Consider the following 27,890-nt stretch of genomic DNA (forward strand, 5'->3'; position numbering starts at 1 on the left):
TTAGGCGGGCGTGGTGGTAGGCACCTGTGATCCCAGCTACTCGGGAGGCTGAGGCATGAGAATCGCTTGAACCTGGGAGACAGAGGTTGCAGTGAGCTGAGATCATGCCACTGCGCTCCAGCCTAAGCACCAGAGCAAGACTCCCTCTAAAAAAAAAAATTAAAAGTAGAGCATACACATTTCTGCTCTCATCACTCCTGACTTAAACTTTCCTGGGACCCTGAAGACATGCAAATTTGAAAGCTGCATCCTAGTCACATCTGTGACTATCTGCATTGTCCTGAGTTCTTGATCATCTATTAAGTGGGAATTCTTCTACTCGACCTGTTGCACAAGGATTTTATGAAGTGGAATAATCTAGTATATATAAAACAATAAAATATTTTGATGAGATTTTACATCATTACAAAAAATGACTTCACATCATTACACTTAATTATCAAAAAATTAAATGAAAAGATTGCCTAGGCCGGGCAGAGCAGCTCAAGCCTGTAATCCCAGCACTTTGGGAGGCTGAGACGGGCGGATCACGAGGTCAGGAGATCGAGACCATCCTGGCTAACATGGTGAAACCCCGTCTCTACTAAAAATGCAAAAAATTAGCCAGGTGTGGCAGCGGGCGCCTGTAGTCCCAGCTACTTGGGAGGCTGAGGCAGGAGAATGGTGTGAACCCAGGAGGAGGAGCTCGCAGTGAGCCGAGATGGCACCACAGCACTCCAGCCTGGGCAACTGAGCGAGACTCCGTCTCAAAAAAAAAAAAAAAAAAAAAAGAAAAGAAAAGATTGCCTAAATTGATCATGTCAATAAATTTAATTATTGACAACAAAGAACAAGAATGATTAAAACACAGATGATTCAAAAATATTTTAACAATTAAATTTCAATTTATTCTTCTCTGAGTGTTTAATCAGATCCAATAGCAAAAAGGACCTAACATCTCATCTTTCTCTACCTCATGTCCCTTTGGTAGAATGTTAAGGAATAATAAAATGGCCAAGGAGAAAAACATGGGAGAACAAGGAGAAAGATCACATCAATAATCTGCTAGGCTCTCAAACAATGTAAGGAATAGATAAAAAGAAGTATGTAACTATGGGGAAAAATTAAGATTTTTGTCTTGAAACAGGCCATAAATATTAATATTTTTGTCACTTTTAATGGGCACTAAAAATACAATCTGTTTTCTTCAATCTTTTCCACCTATTCTAAATGGATAGTAAAAAGTTTGGCAAAAGCTGGCACAGTGGCTCATCCCTATAATCCCAGCATTTTGGGAGGCTGAAGCAGGTTGATTACTTGAGGTCAGGAGTTCAAGACCAGCTTGGCCAACGTCAGGGGACTCTACTAAAAATACAAAAATTAGGCAGGTGCAGTGGTGTGCACCTGTAATCCCAGCTACTCAGGAGGCTGAGGCAGGAGAATCACTTGAAACCGGGAGGAGAGGTTGTGGTGAGCCAAGATCGTGCTACCGCACTCCAGCCTGGGTGACAGAGTGAGATCCGTCTCAAAAATAAATAAATAAATAAATAAATAAATAAATAAAAGTTTGGTAAAGGGAAAAAATAAAATAGATTCTTAAAGTTCAAGCCAACAATTATTGACTGAATATCTACTCTGAGTCTAATATGTTAAGGATATAAGAGTAGATTATAGTGTTACTCCTGCCCTCAGGGAGCTTATCCTTAAAGAAAGAAAAGACCACACAAGAAATTATTAGAGAAGACAGAAGAAAGACTCTTGATCAGAAGAAATCTGTCCTACCTACTATTACAGTTAACCATAGAGTTCAGTAACTACATAGCCCACATATTTGAAATCCATAGCTCATTACATGAGATAGGTTGTTCTAAGAATTCAAACTTTTCTTTTAAACACAGCTAAAGTTTAGAGTCTGTCAACCTTAAATATTTCCTTCAGTGCTCCACCTCCAGGAAAATCTGACAAAAGCATTATTACTTGTTGTGCTTGACAATTAAGCGATAAGTCAAGCTCGCCTGGAGACATGTAACTTTGGCAATTATTTTCCCTGTGATCTCATTGTAGTATTTTTATTGCTTATCTAACGTTGAAAATCTATTATGTCTATTTTGTGCCGTCACTGTGGATACTTGGTTGGATAAAACAGTTCCTACCATAAAGGAGCTCACCAAATACACAAGAGTTTTAATTCAATGCAGCTAAACGTGACAGGCATGTACATGGTATCACTGGGATAGGGAGGAAGGGCACACATAGGATAATGGTAAGTCTGATCACTTGGGTGACATTCACCTAAGTGTCCATTGTATATTTTTGTCTCTTTATAAGCCTGGTGAGGAAGGAGAAGATGGGTAGGAAGGGACAGAATTTCTGGAGAATGTGGGAATTTGCCAGGCAAAGCACAGAGGAAGGGGTGAGAATATCAGGTAGAGGGAATAGCAAAGCACCAACCTGGGGAAAAATCAGAGCATGAGCCTGGGCCACAAGCAGAATAGAGTGTCATGATGAGTATAAGAGGTAGGCCAGTTGCAGATTATGAACCTTGAAAGCCAGTGTTAGAGATTAGTTTATCTTCCAAGTTAGTAGTCTCCAACGTATGTCCTGGAATACTGGAGAAATTTTAATTCTCTTAAAAAATTTCTATGCTTTTGTGTAGAAAAATTATATATTTATGTATATAAATACACACACACACGTACATACACACGTGTATATATATATAATTTTTCATTCATTGAAATCAGGACCTTAATTAAGAGGATGACTGGGAATGGGATAAATGAATAAAAAAGCTCTTTTAGGGTTATTAAGTACTTAAAAACATCCAGGAGGAGCTGTCCAGCAGATAGCTATAAATGAAAGTGAAGATCTAGGAGGGACCTTTGCTTAGATATGTAGATTTAGGAGACAGCCAATGAAGAGAGAAAAAAAAATCAATGAACCAATGGCAGAATCTTGGGAAACACTAACATCTACAATAATACGGGCACTTAAAATTTTTTTAATTTGTTTTTATGCTCATATTTAAGAACTGTGAATAATTACTTTTTTCAAAAGTAAAATTAGAGCACAAGAAGCAGTGCTTGTACTTTTATTTAAAAACTCCCAAATATTAATACAAAGTAACTGCTAGGCCTTATTATTCCTTAGCGTATGAAAGTGAGACACAATGCGTTGTGAAGGGGAAAAAATGTTAGTAGTCCAACAGCAATTCAGAATGAAAAAAATTTCTTGCCATTTTGGGGGGCATCCAGTTAAGGATTTTAAAAGTCTACCATGAAACGGGCACTTTGAAGAAATGGCTGATTACAGGGCTGGCTCAGGGAAAATAAAGTGAACTTAGGATACCTTGTGTCAAGGAAGTGCTTCAAGATTAAAGGGACTATCAATAGGACGTAAGAGTTGGCTTAGAGAGGCTCCCTCTAGCCAAATCTGGGATGATGTGAAAATCAATAATAATAATAAATTCTAACACATAGGGTATTTAAAAAAAATCTGTGAATCAAAAGTGTGAAAGAAAAATGGAAAGTTCTTGTTCACAAAAAGTCAGCCAATAAATGTAGAATGAATGATGGTATTAGAAAACCCCCATCTTAGCCAGGCACGGTGGCTCATGCCTGTAATCCCAGCAATTTGAGAAGCTAAGGCGGGTAGATCACTTGAGCCCAGGAGTTTGAGACTAGCCTGGCAACGTGGCGAAACCCTGTCTCTAAAAAAAATACAAAAATTAGCTGGATATGGTGCCACACATCTGTGGTCCCAGCTACCCAGGAATTTGAGGCTGCAGGGAGCTGTGATCATGCCACTGCAACTGCAGCCTGTGTGACCGAGCAAGACCCTGTCTTGAAATAAAGAAATAAAATTCCCATGTTGCAACTTCTATTTAATAATTGACTGATGCAAAGAATCAACAGATGTTAAAGTCATTGGGTTAGATTGTTGAGGAACAGGATATTTGCATAGTCTCAACAGACTCCTTCTTAAAGTGAAAAAGTATCTTAGAATGGGAAGATAAGGCAAATATCACTTTAACCAAATGTCACCAATAATGGGAGAAACTCACATGTGCCTTCTGATGCCATACAAATGGAAAGTACATATCTTCTAGGGCAAGATCCTTTAATTAAATCTAATCATGAAAGAAACAAACAAATCTAGAATGTGGAGCATTCTGTAAGGCAATCATCCTGTAGTCTCCAAAAATGTTAGTATCAGAAAAGGTAACTAGCAAGGCATGATGGCTTGTGCCTGTAATCCCAACTACTCGGGAGGATCGCTTGAGCCTAGGAGTTCAAGACCAGCCTAGGCAACAGAGCAAGACTCCAACTCTTGAAAACAACAACAACAAACAAACAAACAAACGTAGCACTGTGGCTCGAGCCTGTAGTTCCAGCTACTTGGGAGGCTGGGGCAGGAGGATCCCTTGAGCCCAGGAGTTTGAGGCTGCAGTAAGCTATGCTGATGCCACTTCACTCCAGCATGGTCAACAGAGCAAGACCTTGTCTCTAAAAAATAAAATAAAAATAAAATAAAATAAAATAATAAATAAATTGGCCAGGCGTGGTGGCACATGCCTGTAATCCCATCACTTTGGGAGGCCGAGGTGGGCAGATCACATGAGGCTGGGAGTTCAAGACAAGCCTGGCCTACATGGCAAAACCCCGTCTCTACCAAAAATACAAAAATTAGCCAGGCATGGTAGTGCACATCTGTAATCCCAGCTACTAGGGAGGCTGAGGCACAAGAATCGCCTGAACCAGGGAGGTGGAGGTTGCAGTGAGCTGAGATCATGCCATGACAGTGCATGTCTATAATCCCAGCTACTCGGGAAGCTGAGGCAGGAGAATCGCCTGAACCAGGGAGGCAGAGGTTGCAGTGAGCTGAGATCTTGCCACTGCACTCCAGCCTGGGCGACAGAGAGAGACTCTGTCTCAAAAAAATAAAAAAAAATAAAAAAATAAAAATAAAAATAAAACAGAACACCAGAGAGAAATCAAAGAAGTCTACTTTTTTAAAGGGGGAGCAGTGGCCGAGCACCGTGGCTCATGCCTGTAATCCCAGCACTTTGGGAGCCAAGGTGAGCAGATCACCTGAGGTCGAGAGTTTGAGACCAGCCTGGCCAACATGGAGAAACTCAGTCTCTACTAAAAGTACAAACATTAGCTGGGTGTGGTGGCGGGTGCCTGTTATCCTAGCTACTTGGGAGGCTGAGGCAGGAGAATCGCTTGAACCCGGGAGGCGGAGGTTGCGGTGAGCCGAGATCGTGCCACTGCACTCCAGCCTGGGCAACAAGAGTGAAACTGTCTTAAAAAAAAAAGAAAAAGTAAAAGGTGGGGGCAGGGGGAATTACTGTAGAGGAAAGGATGTAAAGGAGGAGACTAAACCTAATGTATCAACTATGTCTGAGTTCACAATAAAAATAAAACAAAAACATTTAGATATAAAGGATATTTTAGGAACAATTGGGGAGTATCGATTTTTATATACACTAGCTATTATTCAATATTAAATTTCTTGAGTGTCATCACGGTATAGTGGTTACATAAAAGAATGTCCTTGTTCTTAGATATGTGGTGATATATTTAGGGCTCAGTCATCATGATGACTGAAATTTATTTTCAAAAGAATCAGTGGCCAGGTGCAGTGGCTCATCCCTGTTATTCCAGCACTTTGGGAGGCATAGGCGGGCAGATCACGAGGTCGGGAGATCGAGACCGTCCTGGCTAACATGGTGAAAACCTGTCTCTACTGAAAAAAAAAAAAATTAGCCGGGCATGGTGGCAGGCGCCTGCAGTCCCAACTACTAGTGTGAACCCAGGAGGCGGAGCTTGCAGTGAGCCGAGATCGCGTCACTGCACTCCAGCCTGGGCGACAAAGTGAGACTCCATCTCAAAAAAAAAAAAAAAAAAAAAAAAGAAATATACACATAAGAGATAGGAGATAAAATAAATATAACAAAATATGAACACTTGGTGAAATTAGATAAAAAGAAATGGATGTTCACTGTACTATGTTTATAGCTTTCTGTAGCTTTAAAAACTTTCAAAAGTAGAAGTCAGAAAAAACATAATTTATGTATGGCTAATATGCTACAGTTGATTTTATTTAGATGAATAAATGTGCTAAGTACTAATAAATTATTTAGTACTTTTTCAAAAGCCCACCATGAAATTCTTTCCCATCAAAGCTAACCAAGCTAAAAGGTGAACTGTCACTTCTAGCAAGTGCCAGCAACATTTTGTCTTCCTCCCCAACATGAGTCAAGAATCATGTTTGATCTACCTGTGAAATTAACAAACCAGCAAAACACCTGTATCATTCAGCCACCTTATCAAAAAAAATTTAACATTGGAAAATCTGTAATCTTCTGGTTTTAAAATAATTTATTTCATAGGTCTGTTTTAATTTCATGTCTCACAGCATACATTATTTAACCAAGAGGTGTTGGACAGAGATTGTAAAAAGGGAGGAAACATTTAGGATAAGAAACCGGCTCAATTCTATTAGAATTTGATCCTATCTTGTAACGTCTTGCTAGGATAAATTTCTATCATACTTCTTTTGTGCTTACAAAAAACATTAACTTCTGAATTTCCAATGTTGTAAATAAAAAATTTTACAATTAAGTATGCATTCAATTAACACACAAGGCAACCAAATAAATTCTGTCATCAACATTAGCATAATGTGTATTTCCTGTCACTGCACTAACATTAAACTAAACTTCAAACCACAAAAACATTGTGACTAACATTAAAGAGGCAAGCTGTAAGATACTCAAAGCTTATAAAGGACAAATTGCACATGGTTAAGATGGGACATCATTTGACAAGGGCTGGTGTTGTGCATATGGCTGCTTTTTTTTATAAGAAGGCCACCGGCAAACAGGGCAACAATGTCGGCCCCCAGCCAACCACATCACAATGCAATTCTGATGAAACACATGACCACAAGGCAACCCCATTAGCAAACATCCATTTTCAAAATTCTCTAGGCAAACAACACATTCAGTACAGTGCAGCATATCAGCAGGCCAAGTTAACCAATCAGGTTCCATATCTTCATTAGCATTATATGATCCATATGACCTTCCCTTCCTTTCATATGGGCTGGTCTGACAATATTTATTGGCACATGAACAAGCCTCAGCATCACAGTGACTTGCTCTTCCTGGAGAATTGTGAAATACGCTTTGCTTATCTTCAAATACTTCCTTCTCACTGCTCAAAGTGTATGTGTTCTCACTTTCTGAGTCATTTTCAGTATCTTGAGACCCCTCCGACACTTCCTCTTCAGACTGGACTCCAAGACATTTAAATCGCCACATTGGTAAGTTTTTAATATAATCAGTTGGTATCAGAGGGTGAAGCCAAAGGTCAGGAAAAGCTAAGCGCTCCAAGAATAAGTCAGGGTCTTCGTCCCAATCAGATTCTACAGGAAAGTTCTGAAAAGAAGCAATCGGGTGGAAGAGGTAGCTGGTGTACCAGTCCCACAGACTTGATAGCCATTCTAAGTTATTGGCATTGACTTCATCATTGTTGTTGTTGCGCCTTCTCTTCTTCTCAAAGTAATCAATTAGTAAACCATGTCCAAGGTATGTACTGAGAAACAGGGCTGGGTGTGAAGAGTAAAACATCCAGTCTGCCCTTACCCATGAAGCCAGTGTGGTTGTATTGGAATATCTCAACAATTTTAAGCTATATTCATAAAAGCTATCTAAGTAAGGTAGCTGTAAAAAGCCCAACACAGGTAGCCAGGAAATAATTAATAGAGAATTATATGTCCCTAAAGTGCTTATGAGAACCACAAATCGCTTGATGGTAGCTCCTTGTGTAATAAATAAGTCCATCCAAGCCATAAGATTAACTAGAACCAAGCTCAAAACAAACAGATCATTTACCTCAGGTTGTAATGAGCGCAAAAATGAATCCATGGCCTGAAGGGATATAAATTCGCCTGTGTGGTTTCCATATCTGTAAATTCCTTCAGGAGTTCTAAGTATGTATGATGGCATATTATATATGCCAATATCTGTCATATAACTCTTGTTGTCCCAATTTTCTACATTAACAAAAATAAACTCAACTCTTCCAGTAAACTTTATACTTAGTGCAGAGAAGAAAGCTGGGGGCTGGTCAAGGTTTGCAAATAGGTATATTTTTAACCAATACTGATCACTTTTATTCCATTCTTCTTTCAAATGTTCAGCATTATAAATGGTTTTGATCCGAGAAGCTGCATGAGCAGTTATCCATTTAAAAATGTGCTCTACTTCAATCTTGCGTCCACTGTATTCCTTAAGCATGACTTTCCCTTTTGAAGTACTTGTTTGTGGAACAGACATAATGAGTGTGGATCGGACCCAGCCTCTTCTCCTGCAATATCTATAAGAGAGGAAACTGTAAGTAAACAGCTAGGCTGTAATGCAATCAATTTATCTTCCCTGATAAATTTCTTTAGCACCTGTTCCCAAAACCAAATAATCTCCAAATAATCAAAAAGTAGTACCACTACTTGGCAGCTGTGAAAAGCAAGCTCTGTTTTTCTAGTTTGTTTTGTATTTCTATGTTTCTTTTTTTTTTTAAATAAAGTGTATCTTGAAAAGCCTGATTCAAAGGAATCAGCAATTACTTCAGCATCTCTTATGTACCTACAACTGCGTTATGTGCTAAGATCCAGAAGATAAGAATAATTCATGCTCAGAAGGAATTTAAAATCCTATTAAGGAGACAAAACAGAGATAAAACTTTATATATTCTGTTGCTAAATAATGCAAAAGAAGTTCAAAGTTTGGGCTGGTGCAGATTTCATGAATGGTTCAGGAATTGAACTAGGTCTTAAAGGATGGTTAGAATCCAGATGGGTGGAGAAAAGAGAAGAAAACAGATTATCCTAAGGCTGAGTCATTGGTTTGGTACAAGCTCCTTGAGGGTAGGAGTCATGCTCACCCATTTAATTAACAACTACCACAATGCCTGACTGCTACAAAGTAATCTGCACAAAAGCCAACCAAGAAAAGAGCAACTGCAAGCCCCATATATGTTTGTATTCTCTTATTTCTTCAATGAAGATTATGAAGAGGAGTATTTAACAAGAGGAAACAAAAACAGGAAGTATTTAGATTAAGAGGTTCACTTCAAGAATGATTCCCATTTTACAGCAGAGTATATTCAGAAGAATTTAACTAAAATTCAATCATTCGTTTAGATTTATTCAGTAGGGTCAGGACTCTCTTCCTTTTGGAAACCTGTCTACTGACAGGTTCTTGCTAGGAGACTTGTGACATCCATCTCCCCTTAGAAAACTAGGTAATGAGAGAAAATAAATATTAAAAAATGAAAACAGGCTGGGCGCAGTTGGCTCACACCTGTAATCCCAGCACTTTGGGAGGCCAAGGTCAGGAGATTGAGACCATCCTGGCCAACATGGTGAAACCCCATCTCTACTAAAAATACAAAAATTAGCTGGCATGGCAACGCGCGCCTGTAATCCCAGCTACTTGGGAGGCTGAGGCAGGAGAACCGCTTGAACCTGGGAGGCAGAGGTTGCAGTGAGCTGAGATCACGCCACTGGCACACTCCAGCCTCGGCGACAGAGCAAGACTTTGTCTCAAAAAAAAAAAAAAAAAAAAAAAGAAAGAAAAATGAAAACAGCTGTTGTATCCCAGTAAAGAGATTGTAAGTGAAAATATTTTCCTTTTGTTTTTTATTTTTAAATTTTTAGTTATTTTATTTAACAGATAGGGTCTTTCCCTGTCACCTAGGCTGGAGTGCACTGATGCAATCACAGTTCATTGTAGTCTTGAACTCCTGGCCTCAAGCAATTCTCCTGACTCAGCCTCCTTGAGTAGCTAGGACCACATATGCATGCCACCATGCCTGGCTAAGTTTTAAAATAATTCTTTGTAGAGATGGGCCTCATTATGTTGCCCAGGTTGCCTTTTGTTTTTAGTTTTAGCTCGTTTTAGTTTCTTTTTTCATGTACCACACAGAAGAGTTAATCTTTTGTTTTTACAAAGTTTTTTCCCCAAAACCTACCATGTGAAATTTTTAAGTAAAATTTACCTCAATACAATTGTAAAAAAGACAATCTACCACATGGATACGTTTTATTTGTTACAGATTTGTATATGCATAGTAATAAATATCTGACTTCTCATTTTGCTACTCAGAATATTGATGTAAAACTCATAGATATTATGCTTTACTTAGCATGGATTATATTTTATTAAATAAGCATATTACACATCACATAATCAGATGAAGAGAGAGGAGTCTTGACATAGATAGCATATGGCTTTATAATGATAATATGACTAATTTTATCTCAGGGATTTTGTGATATAGTTTAAGATAAATGATGACAAGATGCTATGTTTTAAGACAAGGTTAGTGATGATTCTGGAAAACTGTCTAGGTGACTCAAAATCACAGACCGTGACTCTTAGCTTCTTGTTGAGTTGATTCACTTCCTTAATAAGACAGATTCCATTAATATCATTACTGTTTTAACTAAATGGTCTGAAAAGTATATATTCCTACAAAATAATTATCTTCTACTCAATGCAAAATAATAATTCATTGATTGACATGAATTCTATTTTTACCCTATCCCAAAAAAGTAACAAGTCAAATGCATATGAACAATTGTCTTATTTATATCTTAAATATCTTCGAGTATCTTTAACGTTTTCATTGCACATGATATTTGTGATGACACATTTCAACTCTTGGCCATCCATTTTATCTTCCTACTGTGGCCTCTGATTTGTGTCATAAATTAAATGACAGTCTTTCTGACAGAAAACTTACTTTGTAAAATGAACAAGTTCTAAGTGCAGACATTTCTTCATATAAGAAAACAAACATATTATGTGCTTTCTTTTCAGTTCAGAGCTAAGTAATAATTTTATCATTCCAGATAGAATAATGTTGTATTACCTTACATCAATACAAAAACTTTTATTGCCAATTCAAAAATTTTTTTTTTACAATCTGAATAAATTCAATGACAATACCATGAAAATATCCTCTAGTTTTTAAACTAAACCTTTTGAGTTCTCTTAGAGACCTTTTAAGATCTCTTAGAGAATTTTAAGACTGAAAATGATAAGAAACATGGCTTGTGAGTTTTGGTCTTCCAGTTGCTGATGTGACATGCTATATTTAAAAAGAGCTAGGCTTGGTGACTTACACCTGTAATCCCAGCACTTTGGGAGGCCAAGGCAGGCGGATCACTTGAGGCCAGGAGTTCGAGACCAGTCTGGTCAACATGGTGAAACCCTATCTGAACTATACAAAAATTAGCTGGGCATGGTGGCGTGCACCTGTGATCCCAGCTACTTGGGAGGCTGAAACATGAGAATCACCTGAACCCAGTAGGCTGAGGTTGCAGTGAGCTGAGATCGTGCCACTGCATTCCAGCCTGGGCAATACAGTGAGACTCCATCTCAAAAAAAAAAAAAAAAAAAAAAGAAAAAGAAAGAAAGAAAGAAAAAGAAACCTTAACGTTTCTGTTTATGTATGCTGTTTTTTCAGACAAGGTCATTGGCCTCCTTGGCTTTCCTGGCTCTCTCTGCAATCCCTTCTCTTCTCCTTCCCTGTTTTTTCCACAGGCCACCATCCCAGACACTCTTGCCATAAGGCTTCCTGTTTACCACTCAGCTCCTGCAATTCCCATGTCCTCTATCTTCTCTTTACCAACCCCCATCTCCCCAACCCTACCCACACATCATTACCACCTCATCTCCTATTTTCTCAAAAAAATTACAGAGTATGAACCTCATAGGAAAAGCTCTCTGAAATTGATCTGTTGGTTAGGGAATGCGAAGAGGCAGAGCCAGGCAAGGCCACTCCTTTTGGGTATATGGGGAAAGAAATTAAAGTTGCTACAACTAGACAGAGTCAGAAGCTGCTCTGAAGTGGTAGTCCTGAATGTTCTTAAGGGAGCTGCTCTGGTTTGGTTACGGTTTGTCTGTTCCCACCAAACCTCATGTTGACATTTTCTTCCCAGTGTGGCAGTGTTCAGAGGTGGGGCCTAGTGGGAGGTGTCTGGGTCATGGAGGCGGATCCCTCATGAATACTTAGTGCTGCTCTCAAGTTAGTGAGTACTAGCTCTGGCAAGACTGAATTAGTTCTTGTGGGAATGGAGTAGTTTCCTTGACAGTGAGTTGACATAAAGCCACATGCCCTTCACATGTGGTCACTTCCCCTTTGACCTTCTCTGCCATGTTCTGGCAGCACAGAAGCCTCATTAGAAGCTGAGCAGATGCTGGCACCATGCTTCTTATACAGCCTGCAGAACAGTGAGCTAAATAAATCTATTTTCTTTATAAATTACTCAGCCTCAGGTATTTTTTTTTTTTTTTTTTGAGACAGAGTCTCGCTCTTGTCACCCAGGCTTGGAGTGCAGTGGTGCAATCTCAGCTCCCTGCAACCTCCACCTCCTGAGTTCAAGCGATTCTCTTGCCTCAGCCTCCCGAGTAGCTGGGACTACAGGCACCCACCACCAAGCCCGGCTAATTTTTGTATTTTTAGCAGAGACGGGATTTCGCCATGTTGGCCAGGCTGGTTTTGAACTCCTCACCTCCGGTGATCCACCTGCCTTGGTCTCCCAAAGTGCTGGGATTATAGGCGTGAGCCACCACTCAGCCTCAGATATTCTTACAGAGCAACACAAAACAGACAAGGCAGGAGCTAAACAGGTAAGGAAAGTATAGCTCTACAGTGGGACCAGCATATTGAAGTCAGCTGCCCAGAGGCCACCCAGAGAAGGGACTACAGTCAAAGAATGCAGCACAGACTTTTGGTATTTTTAAAACTCCAAAATCAAGATGATGACTCAATTACTCAAAATATGTGATTAAAACACTTCCTGAATAACACTATTCTCTGCCCACTTATACCCTGCATTGAAATTCTGAACACTCTTTTCTGTATCTCTAAATTTTATTCTTCTATATCTCCATAGTCATCAAAAGAAGAAAAAAATGACCCTGACTAAGCATAGCTTCTATGGCAAGAACAGTTCTTATTCCAGTTGGAGGACTTTCCAAATGAGGAGTCAGGGACACATTATTGGAACTGGTACAAGTCACTGTGCAACAAAATCATTTTCTGATGAAGCTGAGTAGAAGTACTTTTTTTAAATAACAAAAGCTATAGCTACAATCAACAAAAAAGCAAAAAGTTACTCAAAAAAACATTGCTTCAATTGTAAATAAGAGCTAGGATTATTTGAAGATGAAGGATTTAGAGAAAAACATCTGGAGCTAAGTTATATGTATCTCTTCACCATTTCTCAGCTAATACAGAATCAGAGCTTTTTAAAAGAAGAGCTAAACAAATTTGCACTAAAATCCACTGGACTGAATTATGACACTTCTGATGCACTCTGATTTATAAGATTATGATCTGTCTGCCCCCACCTAATCATTCTTTCAGTTTTTCATATTTAACAGATTTTTATTTTGTTTTTGAATTCTTTATTATCTAATAACATTAGACTTTAATTAATGTATTCAACTTTATATATTTTTAAAATGTGTTTTTATTTGATATTTTCTAATATATTTATAAACTATGTTTGAAATATATTATTTAGTTCTATTGAGTTTTTAAAAATACATTAAGTATTTTAAAAGAAGATAGTGATATGAATACTGACTTTTGACATAAATTTAAAAATCTAAATATCAGCATCATCATTTGTTCTAGGTATTGTAAAAATCAGTGAGGGACACAAAGACCTTTCACTTAGACTCTATTTGGAAATAGGATCTTTGGTAAATGATGGATGGAGATCAGAATGATTTCCTTTTCAAAAGAGGATTAAGACTTAAGCTATCTTGGACATTTCAACAAAAAGTCCATGGGATGTGATTAAGATTCTGTGGTTACCAGCCTGGCAACACAGCAAGACCCCATCTCTAAAAAAAAAAAAAAAAAAAATTAGCCAGGTGTGGTGATGCATGCATATAGTCCTAGCTACTTGGGATGCTAAGGTAGGAAGATCACTTGAGCCCATCCATCAGTTGGAGGTTGCAGTGAGCTATGATCACACCACTGCACTCCAGCCTGAGTCACAGAGCCAAATCCTGTCTCAAAAAAAGAAAAGAAAAAAAGACTCTGTGGTGAAGATGAGCATGAGAGCTTTGCAGGTAGATGAGGAGACTAAATGTGAGTTAAGAGATGCAGGAACTTCCCTCCTATTCCCAACTCTTAGGGGAACTCTACCATCGATCTCACCTTATATTACTAGCAGGCAAAACAGGGGTTCTAAGCAGAAGAGAAGTAAATGTAAGGCTAAGGAAAGGAGGTATAGTCATGGTTTAGGAGAGTTTTCTACAACCAATGGGTTGCCCATTACGGCTAACACATATAAAGGATGCAAGTTAGGCATATCTACCTACGTTAGAAACTAGCTAATATTGTGGGGTTTTTGACATATATATATATGCCTCCTCCTCCACACAAAACAAAAACATGCTGTACATGCTAATCTTTCATTAAATATTCACCAAATGGAAAATTAAATGAATGAATGAGTCTAAGTTATAACTTGTTAGCATGAGAAATGGGAAAAAAAAGGCATTTCAAAGAAGAAATAATGGAATAATAAAACAAGAAATAATGTGACAGACTGAATACTGGAAATGATGACAAAAAAACAAAACATAAACAAAAACACCTCTGAGGATTCTTATTTGAGAAAATGGGGGGAAAACCAGCGAAGGACAGAAAAAAAGAAAGGTAGAAAGATACATGGATGATTAAAGAAAAAGAGAATGAATCTGATTTCAGATACTAGGTTTCAGGGAAAAGAAAATATCTAGGGATACTTGCAGAGCCAATGGAAATAAGCAAAGAAATGCAAACTAGAGGTCAGAATGATAGAAGAAGATTTAGATCAGCACAGAGATATCACCTAAAGCTATGAAAAAACACAGAAGAGCCAGAGAAAGGGACAGGGAGAGAGAGGGAGATAGAGAAGACAGAGATAGATCTTAGAGTAAAAGTAATTAACTGCCAGTTTATTAAAAACTATTAATCAAGCACCTGTGTAACTAAGAGTGTGCTACACATTATAATAAGCTTTCAGTTCAAGCAGGCTTCTAGTATCATTGTCCTTTTCAAACAAGAAAGATGCTGGTCAGGACTCAAATTCTAAGAATTGCCTAATCAACTTACCTGGGATCACTGGAACAGTTAAATGTGCCTGTACGTATTCCAAATCTTGACACCTTTTTAACCATTTTCTCCCAGTGAATTTTGCCCACCAAGGGACTTCTGTCATTTGCTATGACCTATTCCCAAAAAAAGAGAAAAAGGAACTTGAATTACCTAAAATGGAGTCAAACCAACCATTTATATCAACAATATAATTTCACTTAAAAAAAAGATATTCTGTTCCCAGTTATTGTTTACTGTATCATCACATTATCATTACAATTCTTATTGAAGGAGCAACTATCCAATAGGAAAAAAGACTTAAAACACTGAAAAGTAAATTAAACTCTCCCACACTCTGTGGCACTTACAAAGAGAGGTAGGGAGTCAAAACTGTATTAAAAAGCTAGCCATGTTCTCCACCATATGGCCTCTTCTCTCTAATTAAGTTACACAGAAAGAAAATGGCCCTTGGAATAATTTCTCTTTGCTCTGAAAAGAAAATTTTAAACAATAATCCAAATAAAGCTTACTAAAAATTATCACATGTAGGTTCAACAAGTTCAAATTTCACTGTTTAAAAAGTATAATTATGGAGCCAAGAGTCAAACACATGTTTTCTATTAAAGGACGTTTTGACTAAATCAATAAATACTACTACTTCTATGGCTTTTTGCTTAACAATCATGAATGGCTCTAACATACAAAAATAATTACCATAATGAATTTTACATTATTGAACTTGTACTTCAAATTTGCAAGAGCTTTCAAACACAATTAGGATTAGGAAAAGAAAAAGAATCTTAAGAAAAAGAGGCCAGGTGTGGTGGTTCACGCCTGTAATCCCATGTTGGGAGGCCGAGGCAGGTGCATCACTTGAGTCCAGGAGTTCAAGACTAGCCTGGCCAACATGGCAAAACCCTGTCTCTACTAGAAATACAAAAATTAGCCAGGCGTGGTGGTAGGCACCTGTAGTCCCAGCTGCTCAGAAGGCTGAGGCATGAGAATCACTTGAACCTGCAAGGTGGAGGTTGCCGTGAGTAGAGATCGTGCCACTGCAATCCAGCCTGGGTGACAGAGCAAGACCTTCAAAATATGTTAAGACTTCTCTTATAAATGTCAGCCTTTCTAATCATTAATACCTTTCCCTTTATCTCCTAATCTCCCTGCCTTTAATGAAGGCAGAATTTCAAAGCAGATACCAGTAAAAACCAAAAAACATTAAAAACAAGACCATAAAAAATAACTAAATGGGAAGTTAAAGGAAAGCCAAAAATGTCTAAAGTCATCATGAAACCATCTGTTTAAGTCCAGGGTATATAGGCCAAGTTTATTTTCATAAATGTTATATTACTGATACTATACAATTCAAAATTACAACATAATACTCTGGGGACCTCTAATCTTTCTGGGAGGAAGGACCATTTTCACACTCACAAAGCCTCCAGGAAGTGAAGTTGCAGGTAGGTATGTAAAATGAGTGCTGACAGTCAACTCCTTGGGAGATACAAGAGGTGGTGCAGCCACCTCATCTGTGGCCTCTCTGCTAGAACGTCTAACAAATGTCAGAGGGCAGCAGAAGAGACAGCACATGGTGATGACAAGTGACTTGAAGTGCCAAATAACCCCTGTGACATTCCACTACTATCCTCATACTTACCAAGACACACATGCATACATAACACTTTATCACATAAGTCTGAAGCTTAATGAATACATATACACAATTTAGGGCATTAAGCAAATGGTTTCGATATTACTTTTTTTTTTTTTAAGGGACAGGGTGTCACTCTGTTCCCCAGGCTGAAGTGCAGTCGCTCAATCATGGCTCACTGCAGCCTCAAATACCTGGCCTCAAGTGATCCTCCTGCCTTGGCCTCCCAAGTGTTGGAATTCGAGGCATGAACCTCTGCACCCAACCATGGTTTTGATACTACTTTTTAATGAAAATAAGTGGTCTTATTGAGGCAGATACAATTTATTCAAATACTCAAGACAGTTGAAGTAACCAGGAAGAAGGCAATCTGGGGACATGGACTTAATAGGTGAAAGCTCTTTTGAAGGATGCTTATACCAGTTACCCTACCCAGTAAGTCCCTAGCTTTTACATTTTTCTCTGGCCCCAAAGTACTTTATAAGTTTTACCTAGGAGGCTGGATGCGGTGGCTCACGCCTTTAATCCCAGCACTTTTGGAGGCCGAGGTGGGTGGATCATTTGAGGTCAGGAGTTCAAGACCAGCCTGGCCAACATGGCAAAACCCCACCTCTATTAAAAAAACAAAAATTAGCTGGGCTTGGTGGCGCACACCTGTAATCCCAGCTACTTGGGAGGTTGAGGCAGGAGAATCGCTTGAACCCGGGAAGCAGAGGTTGCAGTGAGCCGAGATTGTGCCACTGTACTCCAGCCTGGGTAACAGAGCAAGACTCCATCTCAAAAACAAAAAAAAAAAAAAAAAGAAAGAAAAAAAGGTTGTACCTAGAAAATCAGGAAGATCAAACAAAGCAGACTGCTGCTGCCTCTTCTCTTTTTTTTTAATTTTTATTGCTACCACTCAAGAGTCAATCTGGTAGTTCTTTTAGTCAACTAATCAAAGACACGTTTAACTTATTTTTCAGATTCCTTAGGAAGATTAAGAAGTATGTGTGCAAGCATACTACCATACTCTTTACTCTTTGCCGTCTTTCAAAAATAACTCACTTTTCAGGCATTATCCTATTTCTTGATCAAGGTTGCAAATAACCCAAACATTTCAGGTCTGTGTGAAGAATGACACTGTTCCAAGGAGTTTAGAGGTTGCCTCGCCAGTATAAATATTTAGTTCCTAAGTCTGGAGGCAGCTTTCAGTGAAGACCCTGTTCACTGCACAGGTATCTTTGAGACATGTGATAAGAGCTCCAATGTTAGGAAAAGAAGGAGGAATGAGAGGCGTTCTTCCCAGGTACGTCCTGGTTCCAGCAGAGATAGCAGAAGTGAGTGAAAAGAGTTGAGAACATACTTGTACCTGGGGCAGGTACAAGACAATGTTCAATGCCAGGGCCTTATTTATTCAGCAACCTGTTCTAGCATTTGTTTTTGAAGAGTCTAAGGATCCCTGACTGAGCTACACAAAAATGAAAAATCTTGTAGGCATTGCATGAAAGCATTTTATATTACTTTACAGCTATATTTATGCAATTAAAAATTTGTTCAATGTCCTAGATAGTTATATAATTCAACTGAAGGTTTAGCATAAATTAAATCTGGTGGAGTTTAAATTAACCAACCACTATAAAAATGCTAATATTTTCACAAAATAACTAATATAGCTGAGTCACAGAGCACAACAAATATTCTCAGCCTAATATATATATATATGCCTTATATGTTATGTATTTTATATATATATACACATACACACACACACAAACACACACACTATGTCATACTAGTAAGAGTCCCCAATTTATAGCTCATATCCTAGAAGGATGCATGATGATTCTGAGTAGCATTCATATGGCTGGTCTCATTAAAAGGAGAGACATTTTCCTCAGCAGCTCAGGAAGGAACACTGTATGTGGGGAACATTTTCAAAGACTAGAAAAAAACTGGAGAAAGTGCAGCTTGAGTTCCAGGTCTGGAACAGACCTGGCAACACAGGCTAGAAGTGAAGCAATCTTTCCATTCCCTTTCCCAGGATATCTGCCTCTGGCATCCCCACACTTGCTCACCACTGTGGTCCCTGCAGCTAATATAGTGCCCAGCTCATATGGGTGCTCAATAACTATTTATGTCAAACCAAACAATTTCAGCTTCTTACAGTTTAATAACTCATTCTTCTAGTTCTGATTACACAGAGTCTCTAAAGGAAAGACTCTTAAGCTTCTGAGTTCTGTTATAATCAAAGTCCCTTCCCCAGCAACCTGTACCAAGATGTTTTCTGGATAAATAGTACTCTGCTAAGCAACTGCATATTAATGTTCTTGATCTCAGTCAGACATAAAGATGTCTAATTCAGTGCATTTTAAAATGCCCATTATTTAGAGGTGAGGTTTATCACTGATCAAACCATGTGGCATACCCCTTTTAATATTGTTAATCTCCATACAATAACATCCAGGTTTAGTTAAGTAACGTAACTCCCTGGAGCAATAAGAGCATTGTGCTACAATATTTTCTGCATTCTCAGTATTTCATTATAATAGGGAGTCTCTACTTTCAAAATCGTAAGGCAACCTAGTATATACACGCAAACTATATAAAATCATTAAGAGTAAGGACAAGTGATTGACAAAAATAAAACAGTGGTCTTTTAACTTTTTGTATTCTTACTTTAAGAATTTATAAATTTTTTTACCACTACAAAATATAAGATAAAGTGGCTTGCTATGTTTCACCTCTATAGTAGTGTCAAGAAAGAAATACGTAATTTAGAATCTCCTCGAACAAAACTATTGTCTAGGAGCAAAGATAAACAAGTTTAAAATCAGCTATTAACTCTTGTAAGCCAAACAGGAAATATATTGATGTAATACTTCAGTAAATATTGACCCAAAGCTTTATTTTAAATCATACGATGCTTCTCACTGTTACAATTCCAGTGACTTTAAATTCTGTATGATGTAACACAGCCAGTAGGCAACAAAAATGTCCTTCTTTGAACTATAACAAAAGTCAAAACAGAGAAATAGAAATGTTAAGAAGAGGATAAATCCATAAAACCCATAAATTATGCTAACTTCTCCACCTCAGAAGCCTATCCAATGTGCCATCTGCCTCTCTGACTAAGGGTCTTTTGAAAGATAAGTAACCATCTTCTGTTTGTAATGCTATGAAGACTGGGGCCAAATAATCCACAAAACTGTTAAATGAATAGCTAATGAAAGATATGAGCTTGGGTTAGGAACAAAGGGGAAAAACAATGTTAGAAATAACTTAGAAAAAAAGAGCACTTGGTTCTTCATGTATATCATAGTGTGTCATTGGTAAAGATGTCATACATACGTTGCTACCTTAAAAACTAAAATTAATTCTGTTCACGTTACAGAGACTATATTGTAAAATGGACCTGGAAAAGCTTGAAAATGTGAAGAGGATTGAACTGGCTGGCATCTGTGCATCTTCATCTATGAAAACACTCCTCGTAGACTTAAAACAAATGACAGAGAACAAGTTAGTCAGCTTCTTCTAAAATACAGTGGCCTCCCCTTATCCTCAGTTTCACTTTCTGCAGTCAACTGCAGTCCGAAAATGCTACATACAATTAGATATTCGGGAAGAGAGACACCACATTTACATAAATGTTATTTCAGTATATTGTTATAATTGTTCTATTTTTATCATTAGTTGTTGTTACTGTGCCTAACTTATACATTAAACTTTATCACAGGTATGTATGTATAGGAAAAAACATAGATTATATAGGATTGGTACTATCCATAGTTTCAGGCATCCACTGGGGGTCTTGGAATGTATCCCCCTCAGATAAGGAGGGACTACCGTAAACAGAAAATAACAACAATTCAAATTGTTAAAAACTGAATTCTTGAAAGTTATCCTTTACAATAGATTAATATATATGATCTGAGCTGAAAGAATGGCAAGCAATGGAGACGACATTTCTCTTCTGTTTCTAGTAGATATTTTCAATTTTAAGCATAGTTTAAAAAAAATACAACCCTCTTTTAAGGGCTTAAACCAAGGTGGCTGTGCTGATTGGCTTAGCTGGCTAGTTCACAGTGCCACGGACAAGGTTTCAATCTCATTCTTCTCAGTTGTCCTGACAGAGATTGTTCTTTCAGACCAGGCCAGCCATTTAACAGATGTAAGCCACTGGCCTCAAGGAACACAAGCCAGACAGTGGTGGTCAGTGCAAACCTTGAGCATCATTGGAAAAATTAAGTAGGTGTCCTACTGCATCATTTCCATATACAGAAAACCATAGAAATACATCCTATTTTTTAAGAGTTTTTTTTTAGCTATTAATACCTATGAGGTTTAAAAATATTTTCAGAGAAAAAAATTTAGCAACTAGAATTTACAATGCTACCATTTACTATCATTATTTGTTCTTCACTTCATTTGCCACCTTACCAGAGAATTCCTTGCCACTCTCCTCTCCTTAATCTGCTTATTTTTATTCTTAGTACTTTCCACTAACTGATGTTATATTAAATATTTATTTGGTGTCTGCCTCTCCCAACTAGAATGTGAGCTACCTGACAGAGCAAGGACATAGCTTGGTATGTGTTTCTGGTATATCTTTAGGGCCCAGAACAGGGCCTGGCACACCCACAACTGCTAAATAAACTTTTGATGAATTCTGTCACATATTTATTACAGGAGCTTAATTCATAAATATCTTTAACAGGACATCAAAAACAGTAGATCATTTATAAGCCAAGAATATACTGCTAACTATTGAACCAGAATGTATTTGTTGTCTATAGGCAGCAGCCTATATAGCAAAAGAACTCAAGACTTTTGACATGGCCTTCCATGTTTCAAGGGTGCAACATCTTCACTATTTATTTCCATGGGATCAGTCAATGTGGATGACAAACATTTAGACACTGAACGCAGGGCAGTGGGACTGGCTATTCAACTCATCTTCAGTAATAAAATCTAAAATTATCAAAACCAGTGTCTTTCTCAATCAGACTATTAGAAATAAGTACCAGAGAAAGGAAATGGAATAACAATATACTTATAAATTAAAGCTTTAAAAAAGCTACAGCTTATTTTTCAACTCCAATTAACACAGAAATAAATTAAAATTTAAACAGATAATGTATAGACTACATCTATACCCTTGCATTCTCTCCCATTGCTGAACTTAAAATTACTGAATTAGATTATCTGGAAGGTAAAAGGACAAATGCAATAGGAAGGTTACAATAAAGAAAGGCTATGGATAAACAATGTCATCTCTGGAAGAATTCCCAAACCTCAACTCTTTAGCACAGAGGACTACTGTAATATTTTATCCTTTTTAGATGTATATGTATTTATTTGAGGTCATGTACAACAGAAAAACGTACCTATTCACAATCATACTGCTAGTCAGTGACAGTACCAGACCTGCAACTAAGGTCTCTGAACTCAAAGCTTTTCCTACCATATTTGCAGTCTTTACTCTCAGAAAGAAACATGAAGAAACTATTTTAATTTTCATGCCCTGAATCAAACTTTGCCTACTCCAGGGTGAAATGACAAGAGTACCAGACAAGAAATCAGAAGATCTGGGTTTCACCCTGGTTCAATATTACCAACTAGTTCCATGACCTTGGGCAAGCTAGTTCACCTCTCAGAGTCTCAGAAAAGGTTAGTCTGATACAATTTCCAAGCTTCAGCCATTCACAGACTACATTAATAATTTTAGCCACATTCATGCTGTTAATTTACTTGATATGTCACTTTAAGTGAATGTACAGTTTTAAAATGTAAATAACTTTAGTCCTTCCTAAGCAAAATTTATGAAATTTACATGTTAATATAATTTTTCTAATTTAAATTAAAATATGTAAATGATAATGCGTGCCCACTTGCCATAAATTACATCTTGGAAAGTATAAAATATTTTTAAGGTCCTTCATAGCTCTAAAATTCTAATATGCTAATTAAGTCTCACAGTTTTGCTATCATAAAAACGAGGGTTAAAAATTATAATCTCATCATCATGAGCTATGTAATAAGCACCCCCACCATTTTCCGCAACAGCTTCTCTATAGTCACAAAGTTGGCTATTTCCCTAATAAATGATTCCTTTACTTTTACTTTAGGGTTCTTACTTACATATAAAAATTATTCAGGCCACTGAATTAAAAACTGGAGATAACAAAAACTGAGAGAAACAGTGCAAATCACTAAATAAAAGGGATATATATGTGTATTTCTCAATTCAACAAAGGTCCAATAATTAAAATAGATTTGCTTCTGGGGATTCTAAACAAAAAGTTGACTCCCATCCCCCAACTTTCTCTTTCCCACTAGTCAATTTTCATTTTCCTCAGTCTCCAAAACCTTTTTAAGAAGCTACTAGAGCCTCCCTAAGAGAACTAAGTTATGTGTGAGAAACAAGACACAAGTACACGAAGTGTCACTGGCTGGTACATACTATTTGAGTAAAAATAATTTTTTAGGGTTCTCAAAATATCAAATTATCACTGCTTTTCATACCTGAACCAGCCAGATGCCATCTTTTGTGTCTTCTACAAGCTCATAGAAGTGCATTTCACCACTGAAATTGGTACTAGAAACCGATTCGGATGCTTCTTCTTCCTTGAGAGCAGAATAGAGCTCACCCTCCATCAAGTCACCTAAAGAAAGGAAAAGAGTAACACTAATAAGGTTGCAAGAATCCTAGATTCCCAATTTCAGTAATTCCATTTTTTAGACTGTTAAGAATCATGATATTGTACTTTCATTGTATTCTATAGACAAGAGCTACTAGTAGAACCTGAATATACCCACTAAGGTGTCATACATTCAATAAGTATGTAGTAAGAACTTCCTATGTGTCAGGCAAAAGCGAACAAAATAGACAAAAATCTATCTCTTATAGAATAGGGCTTATATTTTAGTGGGGTTATCACATAATTATTAGGAAATTACCAAATTTGTACCACTCCAAAAAGGCACCACTTTATTAATTATTTAGTTTTACATATGACACATACAGGCTTCATATACATTTTTAAACAGTATGGCTCATATGCTTCTTACTTAAAAGATGTAGAATTGGGTTCACAGAATTTGCCATCAGCCCTGCTTAAAAGAGCAACAGGGTTTGTATGACTTGGAGGTTAGAACTTTACCTGTTAGAACAAACTTCACATTCATATACAAATTTACAGTGTAAATTTAGAGCTTGTATCATTAAACAAAAAGGAAAGGAAAACACTAAAGTCAAATTATTTTAACTTTTGCCTTAAATATTAAACAGTGAGAAACCAAGCACTGCACCATGATAGCAGCAAAACCATTCACAATAAACACTTAAATTTTTAAACCGCTATACCATGACTTTTCTGCCATAAAATGTGTGATTTGAGTCATACTGGGCTGTGCGTCTTAAAGTTATATGTGGACTCCTAATACATTCAATGTGCCATGTATTTTTAGTCCCGAAAGAAGGCAATAATAAATAACTGTCAAAAGAAAAAATGTGTGATCAAATTATTTTCCATAAAAAATGATGGCTTTAGTAATTAAGACACTTCTCATCTCTAAACCAAGAGAGTTTATTTAGTAGAGATCTTTTACCCTAGTTACTCCACTTCTTCCCCCTATGGTAAAAATAAGAATCACCATAAACCAGTCAGCAAACAAGGGGCAAGAATAATACACGATTTTATATTTTCTCTAACGAAATATTTATCACTTTTGCAGAGTGGGTTCCTCTCTATCCTAACAGTGAGATACGAGTTTTATAACCCACAACCTACAAATATCCAAGTGTTAAACTGCTAGCTAGTTCATATTCTTGTCTATCACGCTACATGTCTATAGGGTACTAAAGAAGGAAAAGATTTGTCTTGTAAAAGACAGCTGACAGAAATACTTGAAACAACAAAAAAAGATAACCATCAGTTTCAGCTGCTCCCTACAGCAATGCAGAAAGCCTTTCTCAAATTACATTCCACTTTCAGGAAGTATATCCAAGCAAAGATATACTTTGTCCAGCAGTGAAAAAAAGTAATCATATTTCTCACCCAATCCTACCAAAACCAACAATTACGAAAAACACATTATTTAAGACATTGAATATTCTCTCAGCACTATTTCACTTATATTTCTCAACCCATTAAACAATGCAAGGGTGCCTGTGACACAGAAGAGAAAAAAAAAACTTTTTCTTACATCCAAGATGCAAATTTAAAAAAATCCTAACAGAAATATAATATAAACTCGAACATGGCAAGCATTTATACAAAATGCTCATCTTACTCAGACTTATTCGCCTTTTCAGACTTAAAGTCGGTGTACACTGTCTATATTCAAACTCATGATTTAACTAACATTCAAATCCTAGGCCCAGGTGCCTCTGATAGTAAGTATTCCAAAGATGTGTCCCCACTCTGGGTACCTTATTATTACTATCGTGACAAATACTACTATTGACAGACAACGTTTTGGAGTTTTTCTTACGTTTTTATGAACTTCAACTGACAAATAATGCTTTCCAGTTTGTAACTAGTTCATATTCCCGAATTTTGAGAAAATCACTCAACTTAGTAAACAACGCTAAGAAGCCACACTTTAAACTGTCATTTTACGACAACCTTAAAAGGATACACCAACACCCCTCCAAGTAATTTCAGCCTCCTCCTCAAAGCTGGGGTCCGCATACTTGATTGTAGAAAGCTTGGACGAAGAAACCTGGGCAGCTTTAACCCTTCCAGGGAAGGCCTCACTCTGGGGGAACAGCCAGGTACCAGGAGGTACAGGTCGTCCCCTCTCCCAGGTGGAGGGGGCCCTAGGGGAAGCTCGATACTCGCCTGACTTTTCCACCAGCTCCCGGACATCCTTCTTCTCAGGCAGCCCTGAGTAGCCCAACCCTCGGCACTCCAAAATGGTCTTCAGCTTCTTGAAGCTCAGCGCCACCGGATCCACCAGCTGGGTGGCAAAGATGCCAGTTTCATACCACACAATGGCTTCAAAAAACCTGGCCAGGACGAACAGGACCAGGAAATAGAGGAGCAAGAAAAAAAGCTTCAGCCACATCTTCCCTGGCGTCTTCTCTCTTTCCAGAGAGCTCGGAATACGGGAGAGAAGGGTCGAGGGCGGAGGCCGCGGCTCGGTGGCAGCTTGGGCGAGGGCCCCGTGTCCACGCGCGGGCCACCCGGCGCCGTCACTGGCCGGCCATCCGCGGCGGGGAGGCAGGTGACGGGATCTGCGCGGGCGTGAGGTGGCGACGAGGGACGCAGAGGCGCAGAGCCTCGCGCCGGGCCTCCCAGTCAAGAGGCGACAAAAATAAATGGGAAAAACTCACAACCGCCATCCATTAAGCACCGAGAGGCGAGGGGCGCGGGGAGAGCTCACGGGAAGAAAACGAGGGACGCTTCCCTCTGCGGGGGACACTGACCCAGGTGGCGGGGTCGGCCCTCCGGCGCCGCGATCTCAAGGGGGAGGGGGAGAGACCAAAAAATAACTCAGATTTCGCCCAGGAGCCGGGGATCCGGGCGGCAGGCCCGGGCCCCAGGGGCCGTGGGGGCCGGACTCCCGCGGCCGCGGGTCAGGAGGGCGCGGCACTCGGCCGGGCCAGGCCTGGGGCCCAGCGTGTCCTGCGCGGGGAGGAGCGACCGCCGCAGCGCCGCGCCCGAAGCCCAGGCCCCAGGCCCCGCCGACCGCCCAGGCTCCGCGAGAAGCACGGCGGGCACGGCGGCGGCTCCACGTTAGCTCGGGCCGGTTGGCGGGCGGCGCCTCTCAGGCAGGCGGGCACCGCGGCCCGGCCCAGGATGGGGCGTCGCGGTCCCTGCAGAGGGAATCGGTCTCGGTGGGAAAAAACCAATAACAGGCCCTGAGACTGCTCCTCCAGGCGGCTACCCGGCTGCCTCCCGGCCACTCAGCGCCCGCCCCGCTCGGATGGGCGGCGCCGGTCGCGGCACGGGTCCCCAGCACCCCCGCCACCTCCGGAGGCCGCGGCCGTAGCCTCCACAGCGGTAGATCAGGGGCGGCCGCGGCCGGAGCTGAGACACAACAACTGACGTCGCGACGAGGCGGGGCTGGGGCGGGGCCTGCAGGGCAGGCCCGCAGGGGCGGAGGGCGGGGAATTCGGGGAGCCGCGGGGCTCCTGGACAACCGAGCAAGGAGTGGGAGGAGAGGCGGAGCCCCAGCCTGGTCGGGGCCTTCCCGGGGTGCCGAAAGTTGCCTGTCCGTGCTTTTGTTGCGTGGTCTCCTCTTTTGCCCCGCCAATGTTTAGCAATTGATTTCGTCTGAGTATTAGTCTTTGGACTGTATCACTTTGTGTATTTTCTGTAAAAATAGAGCAGTTAATTATTCTCTTAAAATCGATAAAAATAGAAATATACGTTTTTTGATGAATCCTGGTGAACAGGGAAATTTTTGGCACAGTTGGTTTGAGATGGTAGAAGGTTAAACCCAGAAAGCAAATGTTTTGCCCCCTCTTCATGAGAATGTGGCTTTGCACATGTGTGTTGGAGGAGGTTTGGCCAAAACTGGAGTTAGCATTATCCTAGGCCCAGTTGTCGCTGCCAGTTATAGCCTTTTCCCTCCTTCAGTCTCAGGGGTGTTAAAAGCCTGGTGTGAACTCCCTGAGTTCCTAGGACAAAGGTTGTTGAATGTTGATACGTCCAGGTGCAAAGTTCTGGGTGCTTTATTTTGTACATGGGCCGGGCGCGGTGGCTTACTCCTGTAATCCCAGCACTTTTGGAGGCCGAGGCGGGCAGATCACGAGGTCAGGAGTTCGAGATGATCCTGGCTAACACGGTGAAACCCCGTCTCTACTAAAAATAGAAAAAAAAAAAAAAAAAAAAAAAATTAGCCGGGCGTGGTGGCGGACGCCTGTAGTCCCAGCTACTCGGGAGGCTGAGGCAGCAGAATGGCGTGAACCCGGGAGGCGGAGCTTGCAGTGAGCCGAGATCCTACCACTGCACTCCATCCAGCCTGGGTAACAAAGCAAGACTCCATTTCAAAAATAAATAAATAAATAAAATAAAAATAAATAGTCACATGGACAAGCATGCGATACCCGATTCTGTGCTTATAAATTTAACAGGGCTGAGCGTACTCTTTACCTCAATCTC

At 39.3% G+C, this 27,890-nt stretch overlaps 1 protein-coding gene and 1 long non-coding RNA gene across 2 annotated transcripts; one reads left to right on the top strand and one right to left on the bottom strand.

The window, feature by feature from the left end:
* Positions 1-6,342: 6,342 nt before the first annotated feature.
* RNF103 (ring finger protein 103) lies at positions 6,343-26,837 on the bottom strand. The gene is made up of 4 exons (XM_025405798.1): positions 25,623-26,837; positions 23,302-23,441; positions 15,168-15,283; positions 6,343-8,363 (listed from the first exon to the last, which is right to left on the bottom strand). The coding sequence occupies exons 1-4, from the start codon at positions 25,846-25,848 to the stop codon at positions 6,788-6,790; spliced, it is 2,058 nt and encodes a 685-aa protein (XP_025261583.1). The 5' UTR covers positions 25,849-26,837; the 3' UTR covers positions 6,343-6,787.
* LOC112636973 lies at positions 6,952-21,762 on the top strand. The gene is made up of 2 exons (XR_003122359.1): positions 6,952-7,308; positions 20,171-21,762. It is a non-coding gene; the product is annotated as an uncharacterized LOC112636973 (long non-coding RNA).
* Positions 26,838-27,890: the final 1,053 nt, after the last annotated feature.

Source organism: Theropithecus gelada, chromosome 13 (assembly GCF_003255815.1).
Source record: "Theropithecus gelada isolate Dixy chromosome 13, Tgel_1.0, whole genome shotgun sequence".
Classification (NCBI taxonomy): Eukaryota; Metazoa; Chordata; class Mammalia; order Primates; family Cercopithecidae; genus Theropithecus; species Theropithecus gelada.

Coding starts and splice junctions, on each gene's coding strand:
- RNF103 (XM_025405798.1), bottom strand. CDS start 25,848: ATGTGGCTGAAGCTTTTTTTCTTGCTCCTCTATTTCCTGGTCCTGTTC. Junction 23,442..25,622: donor GGAGCTGGTGGAAAAGTCAG/GCGAGTATCGAG, acceptor TCCTTTCTTTAG/GTGACTTGATGGAGGGTGAG. Junction 8,364..15,167: donor AACTGTTCCAGTGATCCCAG/GTAAGTTGATTA, acceptor CCTCTCTTATAG/ATATTGCAGGAGAAGAGGCT.